A 19,845-nucleotide genomic window follows, 5' to 3' on the forward strand; every position below is an offset into this window, starting at 1 on the left:
AACAGGGTCTCACTGAGTTGCAAAGGGACTCACTAAGTAGCTGCACTGAGTTGCAAAGGGACTCACTAAGTAGCTGAGGCTGTCCAAGAACCGTGATCCTCCTGTCTCAGCCTCCCAAATGCTGGGATTACAAGTGTGTGCCACCACACCCAGCTTCCCTCAGCTTCTTGACAAGAAAGTTATGTTCTCCCCCATCCTCCAGGAAATCGCTGGGTATTGAACCTAGGTTCATTCTACCTCTGAGCTACAACTCCAGCCCTGTTTTTTTTTTTTTTTTTTTTTTTTTGTGTGTGTGTGTGTATGATACTGGGAATTGAACTCAGAGGCATTCTACCTCCAAGCTATACCAATTTGCTTTCTTATATGGAAATAGGGTCTCCCTAGATTGCTGAGAGTTTCACTATTTGCTGAGGCTGTCCTTCAAACTGTGATCCTCCTGTCTCAGTTTCCCAAGTACTGGGATTATAAGAGTGTGCCACCATGTCCGGCTTTTTTTTTTTTTTTGAGGTACTGGGGATGGAATCCAAGGGCATTTTACCTCCCAGCTATGCCCCCAGCCCTATTTTACTCCTTTATTTGAAACAGGGTCCAAGTGGCAGATGGCCTTACTAAGTTCCTGAGGCTGGCTGCAAACCTGCAGTCCTCCTGTTTCAGCCTCCCAAGTACTAGGATCACAAGCATGTGCCACCCTGCCCGGCTGTTTTCTTTTTTTCGGTACTAGGGGTGGAACCCAGGGGCATTCTACCTCTGAGCTACACCCCCAGCCTTATTTTTTATTATTTATTTTGAAACAGGGTCTCACTGAGTTGCAAAGGGCCTCACTACGTAGCTGAGGCTGGCTGAGAACCTGACTTGTTTTTTTTGTTTTTGAAAGAATCTCAGCCAGGCATGGTAGTACACATTTGTAATCCCAGTACTTAGGAAGTTGAGACAGGAGGATCACAGGTTTAAGGAGAGCCTCAGCAAGTAATGAGACTCTTATCAACCTATTGAGACCCTGTTTCAAATTTTTAAAAAATAGGGTGGTGAGTATAGCTCAGAGGTAGAATGCCCCTAGGTTCAATCCCTAGTTACACACACACATTCAAAAAAAGAATACTCTGGGGTTCAATCTCCTGTATAATAAATAAATAAATAAATAAAATAAAGGTCTGGGGGTGTAGCTCAGAGGTAGAATACCCCTGGATTCAACCCCCAGTACCACAAATAAAAAAAGAAAGAGAGAAAAGAAAAAGAAACAGTCCCACTAGGTTGCTGAGGGCCTCGTTAGGTTGCTGAGGCTGTCTTCGAACCTGTTATCTTCCATGTTAAGCCTTCCAAGTACTGAGATTACAGGCGTTCTCTAGGACACCTGGCACCAGTTATGTTTAATGGGCTTAACATTTTAGTTTGGAAAGATGAAAAAGTGTGGGGATGGATTGCGGTAACAGTTACATCACAGTGTGGATGTGTTTAATGCTACTGGACTGTACATTACTTAGTTAGATGGTACATTTTGTGCTAAATGTTTCGTATGTGGTCAAGCCATATGTGAAGAGGCAGGACCCCTGCAGCATGGCTGCTGCTTAACCAGGTCCATCTGGGAGTGCATCTTGGGCAGCTTGGATTTCTCTAGAGAGACCACATAGCCACACGCAACCATGTGTGGTCTACCTTCTCTCCTGCTCATCCTGCTGACTGGTGGGGCTGAGGCCTTTCGAATCTGCGCCTTCAACACCCAGCGGCTGACGCTGGCCAAGGTGGCCAAGGAACAAGTCAAGGACACCTTAGTTCAGGTAAGTTAATTGCTGCAGGAATCTGTGCTCCTTAGGACCATAACCCGAAGCCCCCAGCCCTGCTTGACCAGAGCATGTTCCAGAGTAGAGGGGACATCTAGAGATATGAATGTGCAAGCTGGGCATGGTGGTGCAGGCTTATAATCCCGGTACTTGGGAGGTTGAAACAGGAGATTGAACAGGTTCGAAGCCAGCCTCAGCTACTTAGTGAGGGTCTCAACAACTTAGTGAGACCCTGTTTCAAAATAAAAGCTAGCCAGGCGTGGTGGCGCATGCTTGTAATCCCAGCATTAGGGAGGCTGAGACAGGAGGATTGTGATTCGCGGATAGCCTCAGCTACTTGGTGAGGCCATCTGCAACTTAGTGAGACCCTGTTTCAAAATAAAGAATAAAAGCTGGGCGTGGTGGTGCACACTTGTAATCCCAGCATTCAGGAGGCTGACTGTAGGATCGTGGTTCGTGGTTCGCGGCCAGCCTCAGCTACTTAGTGAGGCCCTCTGCAACCCAGTGAGACCCGGTTTCAAAATAAGAATAAAAAATGGGGCAGGGGGTGTAGCTTGTAGGTCAAATGCCCCTGGGTTCCATCCCCAGATCCGCAAAAAAAAAAAGAAAAAAGAAAAAAAAAATCAGGGCAGGGGGTGAATCTCGGAGGTCGAATGCCCCTGGGTTCCATCCCCAAACCTGCAAAAAAAAAAAAAAAAGGTCTGGGAGTGTATCCCAGAGGTAGAAAGCCCTTATGCTCCATCCCCAGTAACACACACACACACACACACAAGGTCTGGAGGTGTAGCTCAGATATAGAATTCCCCTGGGTCAAATCCTGGTTACTGCAAAAAAAAAAAAAAGTAGAAATGCAAGTGTGCAAATGTGGATTTTGTCTCTTACCTGTCATTGCCCTCAAACTCCTTCTCTGTAAAATGGGTGAGGGATCGGTATAGATGACAGTCTTTTCTTTTCTTTCTTTCTCTCTTTTTCTTTTCTTTCTTTCTTTTTCTTTTTTTTTTTTTTTTTTTTTTTTTTTGCAGTACTGAGGACGAAACTCAGGGGCATTCTACCTCCAAGCTACACCCCCAGCCCTATTTTTTATTCTTTCTTTCTTTTTTTTTGTGGTACTGTAGATGGAACCCAGGGGCCTTCTACCTCCGGGCTACACTCCCAGACCTATTTTCTACTTTTATCTGTAAACAGGGTCTCTTAAGCCAGATGAGGCTGGCTTTGAACCTGCATGATCCTCCTGTCTCAGCCTCCCAAGCGCAGGGATTACAAGTGTGCGCCACCATGCCCGGCTATCTATCTTTCTTTCTTTCTTATTTATTTATTTATTTATTTATTTATTTATTTATTTATTTATTTATTTATTTTGGTGGTGGTGCTGGATATTGAACCCAGGAGCATTCTACCTCCAAGCTACACCATAACCCCCCCCCCCTTTTTTTTTTTTGCAATTCTGGGGATGGAACTCAGAGGCATTTGACCTCTGAGCTACACCCCCTACCCAATTTTTTATTCTTTATTTTGAAACAGGGTCTCACTGAGTTGCAGAGGGCCTCACTAAGTAGCTGGGGCTGTCCGTGAACCGCGATGTTCCGGTCTCAGCCTCACAAATGCTGGCATTACAAGTGTGTGCTACCATGCCCAGTTCTTATTTTTATTTGGAAGCAAGGTCTCACAAAGTTTTGGAGGGCCTCACTAAGTAGCTGAGGCTGGCTGCGAACCTGCAATTCTCCTGTCTCAGCCTCCCAAGTGCTGCAATTACAGCCATGCACCACCACACCCCACTTCCCAGGTCCTTTCTAATTCCACTGCTCTCTAGGCTGCAGCTAATGAGTCCTAACAGTATTGACCACACCATAGTAATTTTCTCAGGTACAGCCCCCGGCCCCACTGTAGTGGCTGGTTTTGAGTAGGGCTGGTCTTCCTGGTATCCTGCAGATTCTGGCTCGCTGTGACATCATGGTGCTGCAGGAGGTGGTGGATTCTTCTAACAACGCCATTTCCCTTCTGCTACAAGAACTCAAACGGTGAGGAGGGTTCCGTGGGTCTAATCCAGGGCCTGCCCAGAACCTTAGGATGACCCTGGGTTCCCCTTTTTCCAGCAGATTTGATGGCTCCAAGCATTATAGCTCCCTGGACAGCTCCCGGCTGGGGCGCAGCACATACAAAGAGAAGTATGTGTACATCTACAGGTAAGAATGCATTGAGAAGGACAGGAGTGGCCCCTGGCCTTGCTGTTTATTGGCTCACTAGTTCCAAGAGCCACAAGACCCTCCCTCCTGGGTAGTCTCACCTTCTTGCTGTGCTTTGTTCTCCTCAGTGTTTTTATGCTGGTATCTTTTCTTCCTCTACCCCAGTCAGCATGTTCATATAGCAGGAGACCTTCCTCTCTGTACACAAATATAGGGGCCCACTTCCTCTCTCCTGTGGAAGTAATTGGGCCTCAGGGCTTGGCTGCTCCTCTCTCTCTCTGGAAATGGCTTCCGTGGCCACAGCTTATGGAAAGAGGATCAGTGGGTGCTGGTCGTGGGCTTAAGATGGACTTGATTTCCAGAAAAAAGCATTAAGTTCTGGGAGGGAGGACAAACTGGGGGGAGAGCTCTTTGAAGCCAGGATGAAGAGCATGGGCAGTCCAGGTGTAGTGGTGTATGCCTGTAATGCCAGTACTTGGGAGGCTGAGATTGGAGGATCAGACCACGGTGGTTTGAGGACAGCCTTAGCAATGTAGTGAGACTTTCAGCAACCTAGCAAGACCTTGTTTCAAAACAAAAAATAAAATTGGACTGTTGGAAGCCGGGCATGGTGGCGCACACTTGTAATCCCAGCATTTGGGAGGCTGAGACAGGAGGATCGCGGCTTTGGGACAGCCTCAGCTACTTAGTGAGTCCCTTTGCAACTCAGTGAGACCCTGTTTCAAAATAAAGAATAAAAAATAGGGCTGGGGGTGTAGCTTGGATTAAAATGCCCCGGGTTACATTCCCAGTACCACACACACAAAAAAAATTGGACCAGTGAGATAGCTCAGAGGGAGAATGCCTCTGGTTTAATCCCCAGCAGTACCACGAGGGTGTGGGGAGGAAGCGAGTGAGCAGGGTGGACTGTTAGGGAAGAGACCTATTTTTCTATTTATTTATTTGCTTATTTATTTATTTATTTATTTATTTGTTTATTTAGTGGTACTGGGGATGGAACCCAGGGGCCTTCTACCTCTGGGCTATACTCCCAGACCTATTTTGTATTTTATTTGGAAAGAGGGTCTCACTAAGTTGCTGAGAGCCTCACTCAGTAGCTGAGGCTGGCTTCAAACCTGTGCGATCCTCCTGTCTCAGCCTCCCAAGCGCTAGGATTACAAGCGTGCGCCACCATGCCCAGCTCCTATTTTTCTACATGCCTAAAATTATATGATGTCTGGAATGTGCTCCAAAATATACAACTCCTTGGTATCTACCTGAGAAAAATTAAATCATGTCTCTACATGAATGATTATCATTCATAATAGTTCAAAGTGAAAATGTTCATCAACCAATGAATATCAGAGTCCAAACGTCTACCAACTGATGAATGGTAGACAAGATGTACTATACACAAAGTGGAGTATTATTTAGGAATAAAAAGGATGCTCTGAGCCAGGCACAGTGGTGCATGACTGTAATCCCAGTATTTGGGAGGCTGAGACAGGAGTATTGCAAATTTGAGGCAAGTAGTAAGAGTCTCATCAATCTAGTGAGACTGTTTCAAATTAAAAATAAAAGCTGGGCATGGTGGCACGTACTTGTAATCCCAGCATTCAGGAGGCTGAGACAGGAAGGTTGCGGTTCGCAGCCAGCCTCAGCTACATAGTGGGCTCTTTGCAACTCAGTGAGACCCTGTTTCAAAATAAAGAATAAAGCCGGGTGTGGTGGTGCATGCTTGTAACCCCAGCACTTGGGAGGCTGAGACAGAGGATTGCACAGTTTCGAAGCCAGCCTCAGTTACTGAGTGAGGCTTTCAGCAACTTAGTGAGACCCTGTTTCCAAATAAAGTATAAAATAGGTCTGGGAGTATAGCCTGGAGGCAGAAAAGCCCCTGGGTTCTACCCCTAGTACCACACACACACACACACACACACACACACACACACACACACACATAATAATAATAATAATAAAGAATAAAAATTAGGACTGGGGATGCAGCTCAGAGGTAGAATGCCCCTGGGTTCCATCCTTAGACAAGAAAGAAAAGAAAGAAAGAAAGAAAGAAAGAAAGAAAGAAAGAAAGAATAAAAAATAGGGCTGGGGGTGTAGCTCAGAGGTAGAATGCCACTGGATTCAATCCTCAGTATTGCAAAAATAAATAAATAAAGACTGGAGGTATAGCCAGGCGTGGTGGCGCACGCTTGTAATCCCAGCATTCGGGAGGCTGAGACCTGGAGGATCGCAGTTCACGGACAGCCTCAGCTACTTAATGAGGCCCTCTGCAACTCAGTGAGACCCAGTTTCAAATTAAAGAATAAAAAAAATAGGGCAGGAGGCGTAGCTCGGAGGTCAAATGCCCCTGGGTTCCATCCCCAGACCCCCCCCCAAAAAAAAAGACTGGAGGTATAACTCAAAGTTTTTTTTTTTGGTGGTACTGTGGGTGGAACCCAGGGTCTTTCTACCTCTGGGCTATACTCTCAGACCTATTTTATATTTTATTTGGAAACAGGGTCTCACTAAGTTGCTAAAAGCCTCACTAAGTAGCTGAGGCTGGCGTCGAACCTGTGTGATTCTACTGTCTCAGCCTCCCAAGCGCGGGGATTACAAGCGTGCACCACCACACCTGGCAGAATACCTTTGGTTTCAATCCCCAGTATCACAAAAAGGAGGTGGGGAGAATGCTCCGATATGACTGAACCTTGAAATCATGCTAAGGGAAAGAAGCCAGACACAAAAGGTCATATATTATTTCATTCCATTCATATGAAATGTTCAGAATAGGCAAGTCTACAAGACAGTGAATAAGATTAGTGGTTGCTAGAGACTGGGAAGAGGAGGAATGGAGAGTCATTGCTAATGGGTACAGTATAAAAGTTTCTTTTAGCCAGGCGTGGTGGTGCACGCTTGTAATCCCAGTATTCGGGAGGCTGAGACCGGGAGGATCGTGGTTCACGGACAGACTCAGCTACTTAGTGAGGGTCTCCGCAACTTAGTGAGACCCTGTTTCCAAATAAAACAGAAAATAGGGCAGGGGTGTAGCTTGGAGGTTGAATGTCCCTGGGTTCTATCCCCAGACCCACAATAAATAAATAAATAAATAAATAAATAAACAAATAAATATTTATTTGGGGCCTGATAAGAATGTTCTAAAATTGATGGTGGTAGCCGGGCATGGTGGCACATGCTTCTAATCTCTGCACTTGGGAGGCTGAGACAGGAGGATTGCACAGGTTTGAAGCCAGCCTCAGCTACTTAGTGAGGCTCCTAGCAACTTAGTGAGACCCTGTTTCCAAATAAAATATAAAAAAGGTCTTGGGAGTATAGCCCAGAGGTAGAAAGCCTCTGGGTTTCACCCCTAGTACCACCAAAAAATAATAATAATAATAAAAATAAAATAAAATTGATGGTGGTGATAGGTGCACAATCTGGCGAAAGTACTAAAATCCATGGGATTGTACACTTTAAACAGGTGAACTTAATGGCATATGAATTTATTTTGGTACTGGGGATTGAACTCAGGGGCATTTGACCTCCAAGCTGTACCCTCAGCCCTTTTTATTTTATATATATATATATATATATATATTTTGTGTGTGTGTGTGTGTGTGTGTGTGTGTGTGTGGCACTAGGGGTGGAACCCAGACCAGAGGCTTTCTACCTCTGGGCTATAGTCCCAGACCTTTTTTTATATTTTATTTGGAAACAGGGTCTCACTAAGTTGCTGGGAGCCTCACTAAGTAGCTGAGGCTGGCTTCGAACCCTTGCGATCCTCCTGTCTCAGCCTCCCAAGTGCGGGGATTACAAGTGTGCGCTACCACGCCCAGCTTTATTTTATATTTTGAAACAGGGTCTGGGCTAGGTTGCTGAGAGGCTTGATAAGTTGCTGAGGCTGTCCTTGAACCTGCAATCCTGCTGTCTCAGCCTCCCAAGCACTGGAATTACAGGCATAACCACTCCACCCGACTAGGATTATTGTGTGTGTGTGTGTGTGTGTGTGTTGCTGGGGACTGAATCCCAGGGGTTTCTTCCTCTGAGCTACCCCCCAGCCCGATCTAAATTTTTGTTGTTGTTATACTGGGGACTGGGGATTGAACCCAGGGGCATTCTACCTCACGGATACAACCCCAGCCCTTTTTATTTTTTTGTTTTGAATTAGGTTATTCAGAGATACAAAATTGCTGAGGCTGATCTCAAACCTGTGATCTTCCTTTCTCAGCCTTAGGACTCAATCTCAAGGACTGGGATTATAGGTGTTCACTACCATGCCTGGCTTTTATTTATTTATTTAAATTTTGAAACAGGATCTCATTATATTGTGGAGGGCTTTACTAAATTGTTAAGGCTGGCTATGAATCTGCAATTCTCCTGTCTCAGCTTCCCATGTACTGGTATTATAGACATGCACCACCATGCTCAGCTACTCTCAGCCCTTTTTATTCTTTTTATTTATATTTATTTATTTTGCAGTACTGGGGATGGAACCCAGGAGCTTTCTAACTCTGAACTACACCTCCAGCCCCATTTTTCAGTCCTTTTTAAGTTTGAAACAGGGTCTCACTGAGCGCGGAGGGCCTCACCAAATAGTAGCTGAGGCTGTCCGCAAACCGTGATCTTCCAGACTCTGCCTCCTGAATGATGATGGGATTACAGGCTTGCACCACCATGCCTGGCTAGCTGAGAGATTTTCTATATTGCTAAGGCTGTCCTTGAACCTGCCATCCCATTTTCTCAGCCCCCCAAGTACAGGGATTACAGGCATGTGCCACCATGCCTAACTAGACTATCTTTTTTGTGTGTATGTGGTACTGGGGGTTGAACTCAGTGGTATTCTACCTCTTCCCTACACCCCCAGCCCTATTTTATTTTTTTTATTTTGAAACAGGATCTCACTAAAATGCAGAGGGCCTCACCAGGTGAGGCTGGCCTTGAGCCTGTGATCCTTCTGTCTCAGACTCCCAAGTACTGGGATTACAAGTGTGTGCCACCATGCCTGGCTCTGACTAGGATATCTTTTTTTTTTTTTTTTTTTTTTTTTTTGCGGTACTAGGGATAGAAACCAGGGGCATTCTACCTCCGAGCTACACTCCAGCCCTTTTTAAATTTTATATTACTTTTTTTTGCAGTACTGGAGATGGAATCCTGGGGCATTCTACCTCTGAGCTACACCCCAGTCCTGTTTTTTAGTTTATTTATTTATTTGTTTAATTAAATAATTAATTTATTTAGAGTATCTGGAGATGGAACATTCGACCTACAAGCTACACTCCCTGCCCTGTTTTTTTATTCTTTATTTTGAAACAGGGTTTCACTAAGTAGTGAAGGGCCTCACTAAGTAGCTGAGGCTGTCCGTGAACCGTGATCCTCCGGTCTCAGCCTCCCAAATAGGATTACAAGCCTGTACCACCATGCCTGACTAGTCTTTTTATTTTTGAAACAGGACCTCACCAAGTTGCGAAGGGCCTTACCAAGTAGCTGAGGCTCTCCGCGAACTGCAATCCTCTGGTGTCAGCCTCCTGAATGCTAGAATTACAAGCGTACACCACCACGCCCGGCTTTATTTTATTTATTTATTTATTTATTTATTTATTTATTTATTTATTTTTGCGGCACTGGGGATGTAACACAGTGGCATTCTACCTTTGAGCTACACTCTCAGCCCTATTTTTTAGTCTTTTATTTTTTGAAACAGGGTCTCACTGAGTTAGTTGGAAAGGGCCTCACTAAGTAGCTGAGGCTGTCCTTGAACTGTGATCCTCCGGTTTCAGCCTCCCAAGTACTGAGATTACAAGTGTGCACCACCACGCCTGCCTCTGACTAGGATTACTTTTTTTTTTTTGCAGCACTGGGGATGGAACCCAGGGGCATTCTACCTCTGAGCTACACCCCCAGCCCTATTTTTTGTTCTTTATTTTGAAACAAGGTCTCATTGAGTTGCAAAGGGCCTCACTAAGTAGTTGAGGCTGTCTGCAAACTGTGTTCCTCCTGTCTCAGCCTCTCAAATGCTGGGATTACAAACGTGAGCCACTACACCCAACTTTGACTAGGATATCTTAATGGAAAAAAGTTGTTGGGTGCTGAGCATGGTGGCATATGTTTGTAATTCCAGTACTTGAGGGCTGAGAATGAAAGATCACAGATTTGGGGCCAGTCTGAATTACTTAGTGAGGCCTTCTGCAACTTAGTGAGACCATTTCCAAATGAAGAATAAAAAATAGGGCTAGAGATGTAGCTCAGAGGTATAATGCTCCTAGGTTCAATTCCCATTACCACACACACAGAAAAATGTTGCTGGGTGTAGTGGTACATGCCTGTAATCACAATATTTGAGAGGATGAAACAGGAGGATTGCAGGTTCATGGCTAGCCTCAGCAACTTGGTGAGACCCTCTGCATTTTTTGCAGGTCTGGGGATGGATCCCAGGGGCATTTGTCCTCCGAGCTATACCCCGTGCCCTATTTTTTATTTTTTATTTTGAAACAGGGTCTCACTAAGTTGCGAAGGGCCGCACTCAGTAACTGAGGCTGGCTTCTAACCTGTGCGATCTTCCTGTCTCAGCCTCCCAAGTGCTGGGATTACAAGCTTGTGCCACCACACTCTGCATTTTAATGAGATTGTTTCAAAATAAAAAAGAAAATAGGACTCGGGGTGTGGCTTAGAGGTAGAATGCCCGTGGGTTCCATCCCCAGCAACCCCCAAAAAAGACCAGCCTGAAAAAAATAGTGAGACCTCATCTCAATAAACAGTTCTAAGGGGCTGGAGACATAATTCAGTGGTAGAGTGCATACTTACTTAGCATATGCAAGGCCCTATATTCAAGCCTCAGCATCAAAAAATAAAAAAAAATAGCCGGGGGTGGTGGCGCACGCTTTTAATCCCTGTGCTTGGGAGACGGAGACAGGAGGATCATGGGTGTTTGAAGCCAGCCTCACTGGCTTAAAAGACCCTGTTTCCAAATAAAAATATAAAATAGGCCAGGTGTGGTGGCGCATACTTGTAATCTCAGCACTTGGGAGGCTGAGACAGGAGGATCGCACAGGTTAGAAGCCAGCCTCAGTTACTTAGTGTGGCTCTCAGCAAATCAGTGAGACCCTGTTTCCAAATAAAATATAAAATAGGTCTGGGAGTATAGCCCAGAGGTAGAAGGGTTCCATCCCCAGTACCACCAAAAAAAAAAATAATAATTATAATAAGCTGGTCATGATGGCACATGCTTGTAATCCCAGCATTCGGGAGGCTGAGACCAGAGGATCTTGGTTCGTGGACAGCCTCAGCTACTTAGTGAGGCCCTCTGTAATTTAGTGAGACCCTGTTTCAAAATGAAGAATAAAAAATAGGAACAGGGGATACAGCTGGGAGGTCGAATGCCCCTGGGTTCCATTCCTAGACCTGCAAGAAATAAAATAAAATTAAACATTTTTTTGTACTGAGGGTGGAACCCAGGGGCTTTTATACCTCCAGGCTATACTTCCAGACCTATTTTATACTTTATGTGGAAACAGGGTCTTACTAAGTTGCTGAGAGCTTCACTCAGTAGCTGAGGCTGGCTTCTAACCTATGCGATCCTCCTGTCTCAGCCTCCCAAGTGCTGGGATTACAAGGGTGCGCCACCACGCCCGGCTAAAATAAAACATTAAAGAAAATAAAAGTCATCCGGGTGTGGTGGTGCACGCTTGTAATCCCCACGCTTAGGAGGCTGAGACAGGAGGATCGTGCAGGTTCAAAGCCAGACACGCTGGCTTAAGAGACCCTGTCCAAATAAAAAGTATAAAATAGGTCTGGGAATGTAGCCTGGAGGTAGAAGGGCATCCAGGAACCCCAGTACCACCAAAAAGAAAAGAAAATAAAATAAAAGTTTCTGAAGAAAGGCTGTGCCCACATGAAACAGGAAGAGCCAGGAAACAGCAAGGGCTTTCTGAGTGCCACTTCTGCTGTTGGCATATGCAAGCCAAAATCAGTGCCAGGGCAACTGCTTCCTATCCTTTGGTCCTCTCAGGTCTGACAAGACACAGGTCCTGAATTCCTACCAGTACGAGGATGAGGATGACCTATTTGCCCGGGAGCCCTTTGTGGCCCAGTTCACTTTGCCTAGCAAAAGTAGGAGGGGAAGAAGGGTGGGGAGAGTCTGGCTGGCTCTGCGGGGGCTTGCTTGGTCACCTGCTGGAAGCTGGGGGAGCAGGGCTGGGGGTGGGTAGCAGCCCTGGCTTTCTGGGCTTTGCAGTCCTTCCCAGCCTGGTGCTTGTCCCGCTGCACACCACTCCTAAGGATGTAGAAAAGGAGTTGAATGCCCTTTATGACGTGTTTGTGAATATCTCCCAACGCTGGCAAACCAAGGTAGGTTTGGGCAGCTTGCATGGGAGGTTTAGGGACTGGACGGCTCAGCAGCCAGGCTCAACCCCTTCTCCCATCTTTAGGATGTGATCCTGCTTGGGGACTTCAATGCTGACTGCACTTCGCTGGCCAAAAAGCGCCTGAACAAGCTGCTGCTGCGGACGGAAGCAGGCTTCCACTGGGTGATTCCTGATGGGGAGGACACCACCGTACGGGCCAGCACCCACTGCACCTATGACCGCATTGTGCTGCATGGGGAGGGCTGCCAGAGCCTGCTGCAGTCCGCAGCTGCCTTCAACTTTCCTAAGAGCTTCCAGCTCACTGAGGAAGAGGTAGAGAGATGGGACTGGTGCAAGGGAATGGGGTGGGGATCGAAGGAAGCCCCTCAGCCCCAAGCACTGACACTTCACCCCCTGCCCCTCCCCAGGCTCTTGCCATCAGTGACCACTACCCTGTGGAAGTGGAGCTGAGTCAGGCAGCTCATATTGTCCGACCCCTCAGCCTGGTCACTTTGCTGCTGCTCTCTCAGCTGGGCCTGGTGGCCTGAACCCTCCCAGGACCTGCTGCCCATGGATGTGGTGTTGACACTGTCTGCAGGACTCAATCTCTGGCCTCTCTTGTCCATCCTGCCTTTGGGCTTCAACAGCAGCCCTCCTCCCTTGACCTTTGGTTTGGCTTTTATTGTTTATAGGTTAGGTTTGTTCTTGGTATTAGAAGAGGCAGCCAGAGGCCCTGAGGCTGGACCCATTATGCCATGGCCCCTCAAGTGGTTATCAGGAGTGGAGGTAGAAGTTCCAGGACTGGGGAGCAGATGGGCAGGATCAGATGGCAGCTCTACATATCCTCTCCACCAGACCCTGCAGGGCTCAAAATAATTGTATTGGATGACAAAAAGGAAACCTACATACACACTGAGAAATAAAGTCAGGTTCGAAGGGGATTACATGTGGGTCGCAGATATGCCAGTGGGCTATCTTTATTGTATACAGGATTAATGAGTCAACAGGAAACCATTAAGACCCCAGCAGATATATGGAGATAAACTGTTATACTAAAAAAAAAAAACTAGTCAGCAGCAGGAGTCATGTAAACTCATTGTAATCCCGAGTGACTAGCCAGCAAACAGTTCTGGTGTCTGCTGTCAGGCTTCTTCACCTAGGGGTGCTGAGTCCATGTTAGCATTTGGGTCTAGATGGAGAGAGAGGTACTGCCAAGGCTGGTTACCAAGATGACAGGTTTGTCCAAACCAGTTACCATGTAACTGGAATAGCTGTATGAACACAGGTGGCCCAGGGAAAGGGGCTGTAGGATAGGATACACAACAAATCTAAGACCCATTCTAGGGTATTGTCACAGGACCCTTCCTTCCCCAACCTCCACTTTCCAAAAGAACTCAGAAAAACACCTGTTGGGAGACAGTATCAGGGCCATTTGAGCATAAACTACAATCATATTTATGGTTTAGAGCCATCTCCCTGATGTAAAAAAAAATAAAGCTAATTTAAAACTTCAGAAATGGCTATAAATAATAGCCAGGTAAATGGTTGTTCCACTCATAGTGTGGAAGGGATTGGGGGGGGGGAGGATTGAAGAAGGAAACAGTTCAAATAATGTTATGATCATATATATAAAAGTATCACAATCAGCTGGGCATGGTGGTGCAGGCTTATAATCAATCCTAGCATTTGGGAGGCTGAGACAGGAGGATTGCAGTTCGCAGACAGCCTCAGCTATTTAGTGAGGCCCTTTGCAACTCCGTAAGACTGTTTCAAAATAATAATAATAAAATAGGGCTGGGGATGTAGCTCAGAGGTAGAATGCCCCTGGGTTCAATCTCCAGTACTGCAAAAATAAATAAATAAATAAATAAATAAATAAATAAATAAATAAATAAAAAATAAGCCGGATGTTGTGGTGCATGCTTGTAATCCCAGTACTTGGGAGGCTGAGACAGGAGGATTGCATAGGTTTGAAGCCAGCCTCAGCTACTCAGTGAGGCTCTCAGCAACTTAGTGAGACCCTGTTTCCAAATAAAAATATAAAATAGGTCATGCCGGGCGTGGTAGCGCATGCTTGTAATCCCCACGCTAGGGAGGCTGAGACAGGAGGATCGCACAGGTTCGAAGCCAGCCTCAGCTACTTAGTGAGGCTTTCAGCAACCTAGTGATACCCTGTTTCCAAATAAAACATAAAAAAGGTCTGGGAGTATAGCCCGGAGGTAGAAAGCCTCTGGGTTCCACCCCCAGTACCACCAAAAATAAATACATAAATAAACAATTAGATAAATAAAAAATAAAAATAAAAAATAGGGTTGGGGGTGTAGCTTAGAGGTAGAATGCCTCTGGGTTCAATCCCCAGTACTGCAAAACAAAAAATAAAAAATAGGGCTGGGGTATAGCTTGAAGGTTGAACAACCCTGGGTCCAAATACACACACACACACACACACACACACACACACTCTGTGTATATGTAATGTAAAAAATGAATATAAGTGATTACAATAAATATAAAGGAACTGGGTTTGATGGCATAATCCTGTAATCTCAGTCCTTGGGAAGATGAGGCAAAATACCTTAACAATTTATTTTTTTGCAGTACGGAGGATGGAAGCCAGGGGCATTGTACCTCTGAGCTACACCCCCAACCCTATTTTTTTGCATGTCTGGAACCAAGGGGCATTCAACCTCCAAGCTACACCCCCTGCCCTATTTTTTATTCTTTATTTTGAAACAGGGTTTCACTAAGTTGCAGAGGGCCTAAGTAGCTGAGACTGTCCAAGAACCGTAATCCTCCTGTCTCAGCCTCCCAAATGCTGGAATTATAAGCGTGTGCCACCACGCCTGGGTTTTAGTCTTTTTATTTTTGGAACAAGGTCTCACTGAGTTGTGAAGGGCCTAAGTAGCTGAAGCTGTCTGCGAACAGTGGTCCTCAGGTCTCAGCCTTTGAATGCTGGAATTACAAGTGTGTGCCACCACACCCAGTTTACCTCAGCAATTTAGCAAGGCCACTATTTCTTTTTCTTTTCTTTTTTTTTTTTTTTTTTTTTTGCAGAGGGCCTCCGTAGCTGAGGCTGTCTGCGAACTGCAATCCTCAGGTCTCAGCCTCCTGAATGCTGGGATTACAAGCATATGCCACAACAAAGCCGTTATTTCAAAATAGTAAATTCAGCTGGGCATGGGGGCACATGCTTATAATCCCAGTATTTAGGAGGCTGAGACAGGAGGTTCATGGCTAGCCTCAGCTACTTAGAGCTACTTTCTTACTTCTAACTAATAAAATAGGGCCTGGGAGTGTAGCTCAAAGGTAGAATGCCCATGGGTTCAATCCCCAATACCAAAAATCCAAAAGGATTTGGGGGGCACAGGCCTGGATTAGAAGCCTGAAGGATGCTGTGGAAAGCAGGACAATCACCACATAGGCTGTGCTCTTCAGATTCTTCCCTTTCCAAGGCCAAGGCTCAGGCCCACTACAGAGTAGCTCCCCCCCTACAGGTGAGTGAAGATAGGCCTGGATGGCAAGAACTGATAAAGTTCTCAAGGTCAGTGAGCAAGACTGCTTATGACAGGAAAGACCCAACACTAAACAAGTAATGTGTGGACAAACATGGGAACTATTTAAACCAGATTACTTGGCCTTGGGTTGCCCATGCAGGCCTCAATCCTGCTTTAGCCTGCCATTCTTTTTTTGGGTGGTACTCGAGGTGGAACCCAGAGGCTTTCTACCTCCCAGAACTATTTTATATTTTATTTGGAAACAGGGTCTCACTGAGTTGCTGAGAGCCTAAGTAGCCTAGGCTGGCTTCGAACCCTTGCGATCCTCCAGCCTCCCAAGCACGGGGATTATAAGCCTGCGCTGCCACGCCCGGCTGTTAGCCTGTCATTCTGGTCCCTTTCTCCTTATTTTCTAGGTGACATCCTATTCCAATACCTTCCCCTCAGATTTAATGTTTTTCCATTTACTGTTAGGGATCTGAGGACATAAAATCGCCAACTATTGAATTCAGAAGCCACTAGGTATGGTGGTGTATACCAGTACCTGGGAGACCAGAGATCAGCTTTAAGACTATTTCAAAATAAAAAGTGAGCTGGGGCCTGTTGGCACACACTTATAATCCTCGGGCTTGGGAGGCGGAGATAGAATCATGCAGGTGCAAAGCCAGATACTGTTTCCATGTAAAAATTTTAAAAAAGTGAGCTGGGACTGGTGTCACACATTTGTAATCCCAGCATTTGGAAGGCTGAGACAGGAAAATATGGGTTCCTGGTCAGCCTCAGCTACTTAGTAAGACCCTATTTCAAAATAAAGAATAAAAAAAATAGGGCTTGGGGGTATTGCGCGGAAGTAGAATGCCCCAGGTTCCATCCTCAATACTGCCAAAAAAAAAGTGGGTTGGGAATGTAGTTCAGAGATAAAACACCCCTGGGTTCAATTCCCAATACCAAAAAATAAAGATTCCAGAAGCCAAGACATAGGCGGATACAACACAAGATTTATTGGTGCGTGATTCAAGAGGGGACAACATAGTGGAAGCTCTCAAGAGTGCAGGGCTCGCCACTTGTCCAGGGGACCACGATTGGGGATGTATTTGACACCACAGCCATCAGGGATGAGCCGCTTTTCAGCCACCATGTCTTCAAATTCATCAGCATTGAATTTGGTAAATCCCCACTTTTTGGAGATGTGGATCTAGAAACAGAAAACATTACATCAGAAGGACGGGAGCAAGGGCAAGGGATGGTGGAAGGGGGCTTCAGCAACTTACCTTCTGGCGGCCAGGGAACTTGAACTTGGCCCTGCGAAGGGCCTCAATCACATGTTCCTTGTTCTGCAGCTTGGTGCGGATGGACATGATGACTTGGCCAATATGAACCCTTGCCACTGTGCCCTGGGGTTTCCCAAAGGCACCCCGCATACCTGTCTGAAGCCTAGATTGGGAACAGCAAAAGATTAGAAACATGAACATGCAACGGAAAAGCACTGTCTCCAAGGTCCCTTTGGGCAACCCATACCATCAACAGGCTGCGTACACTACCAAGGAGGTTGCTGTTTGCAGCCATTGCACACTGAGTCCCCACAAATTTAAGAACCCAGTCGGCTTAATTAGCTGCAGAGAAATGTTGCTCCTAAGTACCCCAATTTCACTTTTATGGGGGCAGTTGCAAGCTTACAATTTTAGTACTTGAGAAGTGGAGACAAGAGGATCACAGGTTCAAGAACAGTCTTGGCAACTTAGTGAGACTTTCAAAATAAAAGAGGGCTGGGGGTGTAGCTCAGAGCCAGAACACTCCTGGGGTTCCATTCCCGGTACCCCCCCCAAATCCACTTGCCAACCTTTGCCCTGATATTTTCTAGTAGTTACTACAGGTGGCCCCATATATGTACCATCACCTCTAAGCCCTGACTGATTAACAAACTTGGCAGAGGCCCCAAGTTAGAGAAAAATGTCCAGTTTCAGCTTACCTGTCAGCTCCAGCACAGGACAACATTTTGTTGATGCGAATGACATGGAAAGGATGCAGCCGAACTCTAATATGAAAGCCATCTTTGCCACAACTTTTTACCATGTACTTGTTGGCACAGATACGGGCAGCCTCCAAGGCTAGAAGAGAAGTGAGATGAAACTGTAGAGAAGCACTTATTACAGCCTTCCCTAGCCCTTAGAGAACAAGTATTGGGTTATGGTAATGGTCAATCAGTCATTAAATGGAGTACAATATACTTTGGATCAAAGTGAAAAAATACACAACAGGTTGTTGACAAGAATATGCCTTACCTTCAGAGGAGAGCTGCTCATATTCATCTGACACCATGTGGCCACAGAGTGGGAACTCATCCACTTTTGCCTTCTTACGTCCCAGGTCAAAGATGCGAATCTTGGCATCTTAAAAAAAAAAAAAGAACTCGTTAAGTGTGCCAAAGGTAGCCGACTCAGTTTGGGAACTCTATTGACTACTTACCAGGGACACCTCGGCAGAAACGAGACTTTGGGTATGGCTTGTTTTTACAATACCGGTAGCTGCAGGAGGGGGGAAAAAAAAGATGTTTGGTGGGGGGGTGTTACAAGCAAACTCGAGCTGCTTAAATGTTGCCTCGATATTATATTGTGAGATCTTGTCTCAATCTCAAAGGGGGGGACACAGTCATGTTGCTAATTACCTGTAAAACCCAGATATTTCAAAGACTAATGCAGAAAAATCAAAACTTTTGAGGCCTCCCTCGCAGCTTAAATTCTGCCTCCAAATTTTAAAAAAAGGAGCCAGGTGTGGTGGTACTTATATGTAATACTAGTTACTTGTGAGCCTGAGACATGACCGCAGGTTTATGGCCTGTCTCTTCAGATTAGCAGACCTTTCAAAATAAACTTATTACAAAAGTTTAGCTCCCCCTCAAAAAAAGACTTCCTGGCACGTGACGCGAAATCTGCCTGAGCCACGTGCCGGGCGGCCGGCGCCCCCTGCAGGGTGTAGGAGGTCGCTGTACCAGCTTTTCCCGAACTGCCCTTGGTATCCGGTAAGACAGCACAGCATAACGCCCATAATAAAACAAAACAAAAAACAGCACATGAAAGCCTCAAGGGAGCAGCGAGGCATTAGAGCACGGCAAATTTGCTAATACAGAATTGAATGCAGGCCGACATTGCTTCTAACCCAACATTGGCGCTACACATGCAGTTCTTGATCAATCCGCCATCACAACAAAACTGGGTAAGCGCCATTAACTTTTGCTTTAATGAAGAACAGGAAGCAATCAGGAAGATACTGTGGAAAATGATAGCAGCTTCCAGGACAGGTCCGTGGCACGACGAAAGAAACACCAATAGTTGTCTATAAAGGAGATTATCCCTTTTATCCCAGAAATAAAATTATCATGGATTAGGCACTCACCACCGGGCGGGGCGGCGGCCCATGGCGACACCAGGATCTTCGGTGGCTGCAATGAAACAAAAAAAGTCGGAACAAAAACCGCGGACGGACCACAAACCCCGGCAGAGAAATGGTAAGGGCACCCGCATAACCTCACAAACTCACATACTCACCGCGCCGAAGGAAAAGAGGCGCTTCCACGCCTGCCCCGGCCTTATATAGGCGGCCTATCTTCACGCGTAAGAACCATAGAGTTCCAACTGGGCTGATGGACGCTCTATCAGACGTCAGGACCATAGACGCAGTGGCGTTCTGTCCCTGCAAGCCAAGGCCACCCAGCACATGCGCAGTGCCTAGAGATGACTGGGCACCGGAGTCGCCGGAGGCCGGCTGGCGAATGGGGTTTCGACACATCGGCGCTTGATAAACCAGTTTCCGGCTGGCCATTTTGAGTTTAGAACTCTTGACATAGGCTTTATTATGATAAACGTGCACTCCAAAAGTTGAAAGAAGGAAAGTACTTTTGGTTGGGATGCGCGGCAGCCACGCGGGTAGCCTCTAGCTCGAGGGGCTTCGGACCTGCACTCGGGACCTCTCTAGGCTCCTCGGCCCGGCGGGGAAGCCGAGCACTGCGTCTTCAGCGCGCGCTTCTTTGTCAACAGGGAGGCTGGAGCAGGAACCCCACCCCCTAAGTCCCCTTCCTCTA

At 46.2% G+C, this 19,845-nt stretch overlaps 2 protein-coding genes across 2 annotated transcripts; one reads left to right on the forward strand and one right to left on the reverse strand.

Annotated features, from left to right (window-relative positions):
- Positions 1 to 1,640: 1,640 nt before the first annotated feature.
- Positions 1,641 to 12,821, forward strand: DNASE1L1 (deoxyribonuclease 1 like 1; the record flags this gene model as incomplete). The annotated part of the gene is made up of 7 exons (XM_080718891.1): positions 1,641 to 1,775; positions 3,708 to 3,796; positions 3,875 to 3,961; positions 11,940 to 12,040; positions 12,165 to 12,277; positions 12,358 to 12,606; positions 12,702 to 12,821. The coding sequence occupies 7 exons, from the start codon at positions 1,641 to 1,643 to the stop codon at positions 12,819 to 12,821; spliced, it is 894 nt and encodes a 297-aa protein (XP_080575017.1).
- Positions 12,822 to 16,753: 3,932 nt separating this feature from the next.
- RPL10 (ribosomal protein L10) lies at positions 16,754 to 19,553 on the reverse strand (the record flags this gene model as incomplete). The annotated part of the gene is made up of 7 exons (XM_080718892.1): positions 16,754 to 16,962; positions 17,039 to 17,201; positions 17,737 to 17,875; positions 18,050 to 18,157; positions 18,234 to 18,292; positions 19,161 to 19,206; positions 19,313 to 19,553. 7 exons carry the CDS (start codon positions 19,551 to 19,553, stop codon positions 16,810 to 16,812), a joined length of 909 nt encoding a protein of 302 aa, XP_080575018.1. The 3' UTR covers positions 16,754 to 16,809.
- Positions 19,554 to 19,845: the final 292 nt, after the last annotated feature.

This window comes from Muscardinus avellanarius (assembly GCF_963383645.1).
Source record: "Muscardinus avellanarius genome assembly, chromosome: X".
NCBI lineage: Eukaryota > Metazoa > Chordata > Mammalia > Rodentia > Gliridae > Muscardinus > Muscardinus avellanarius.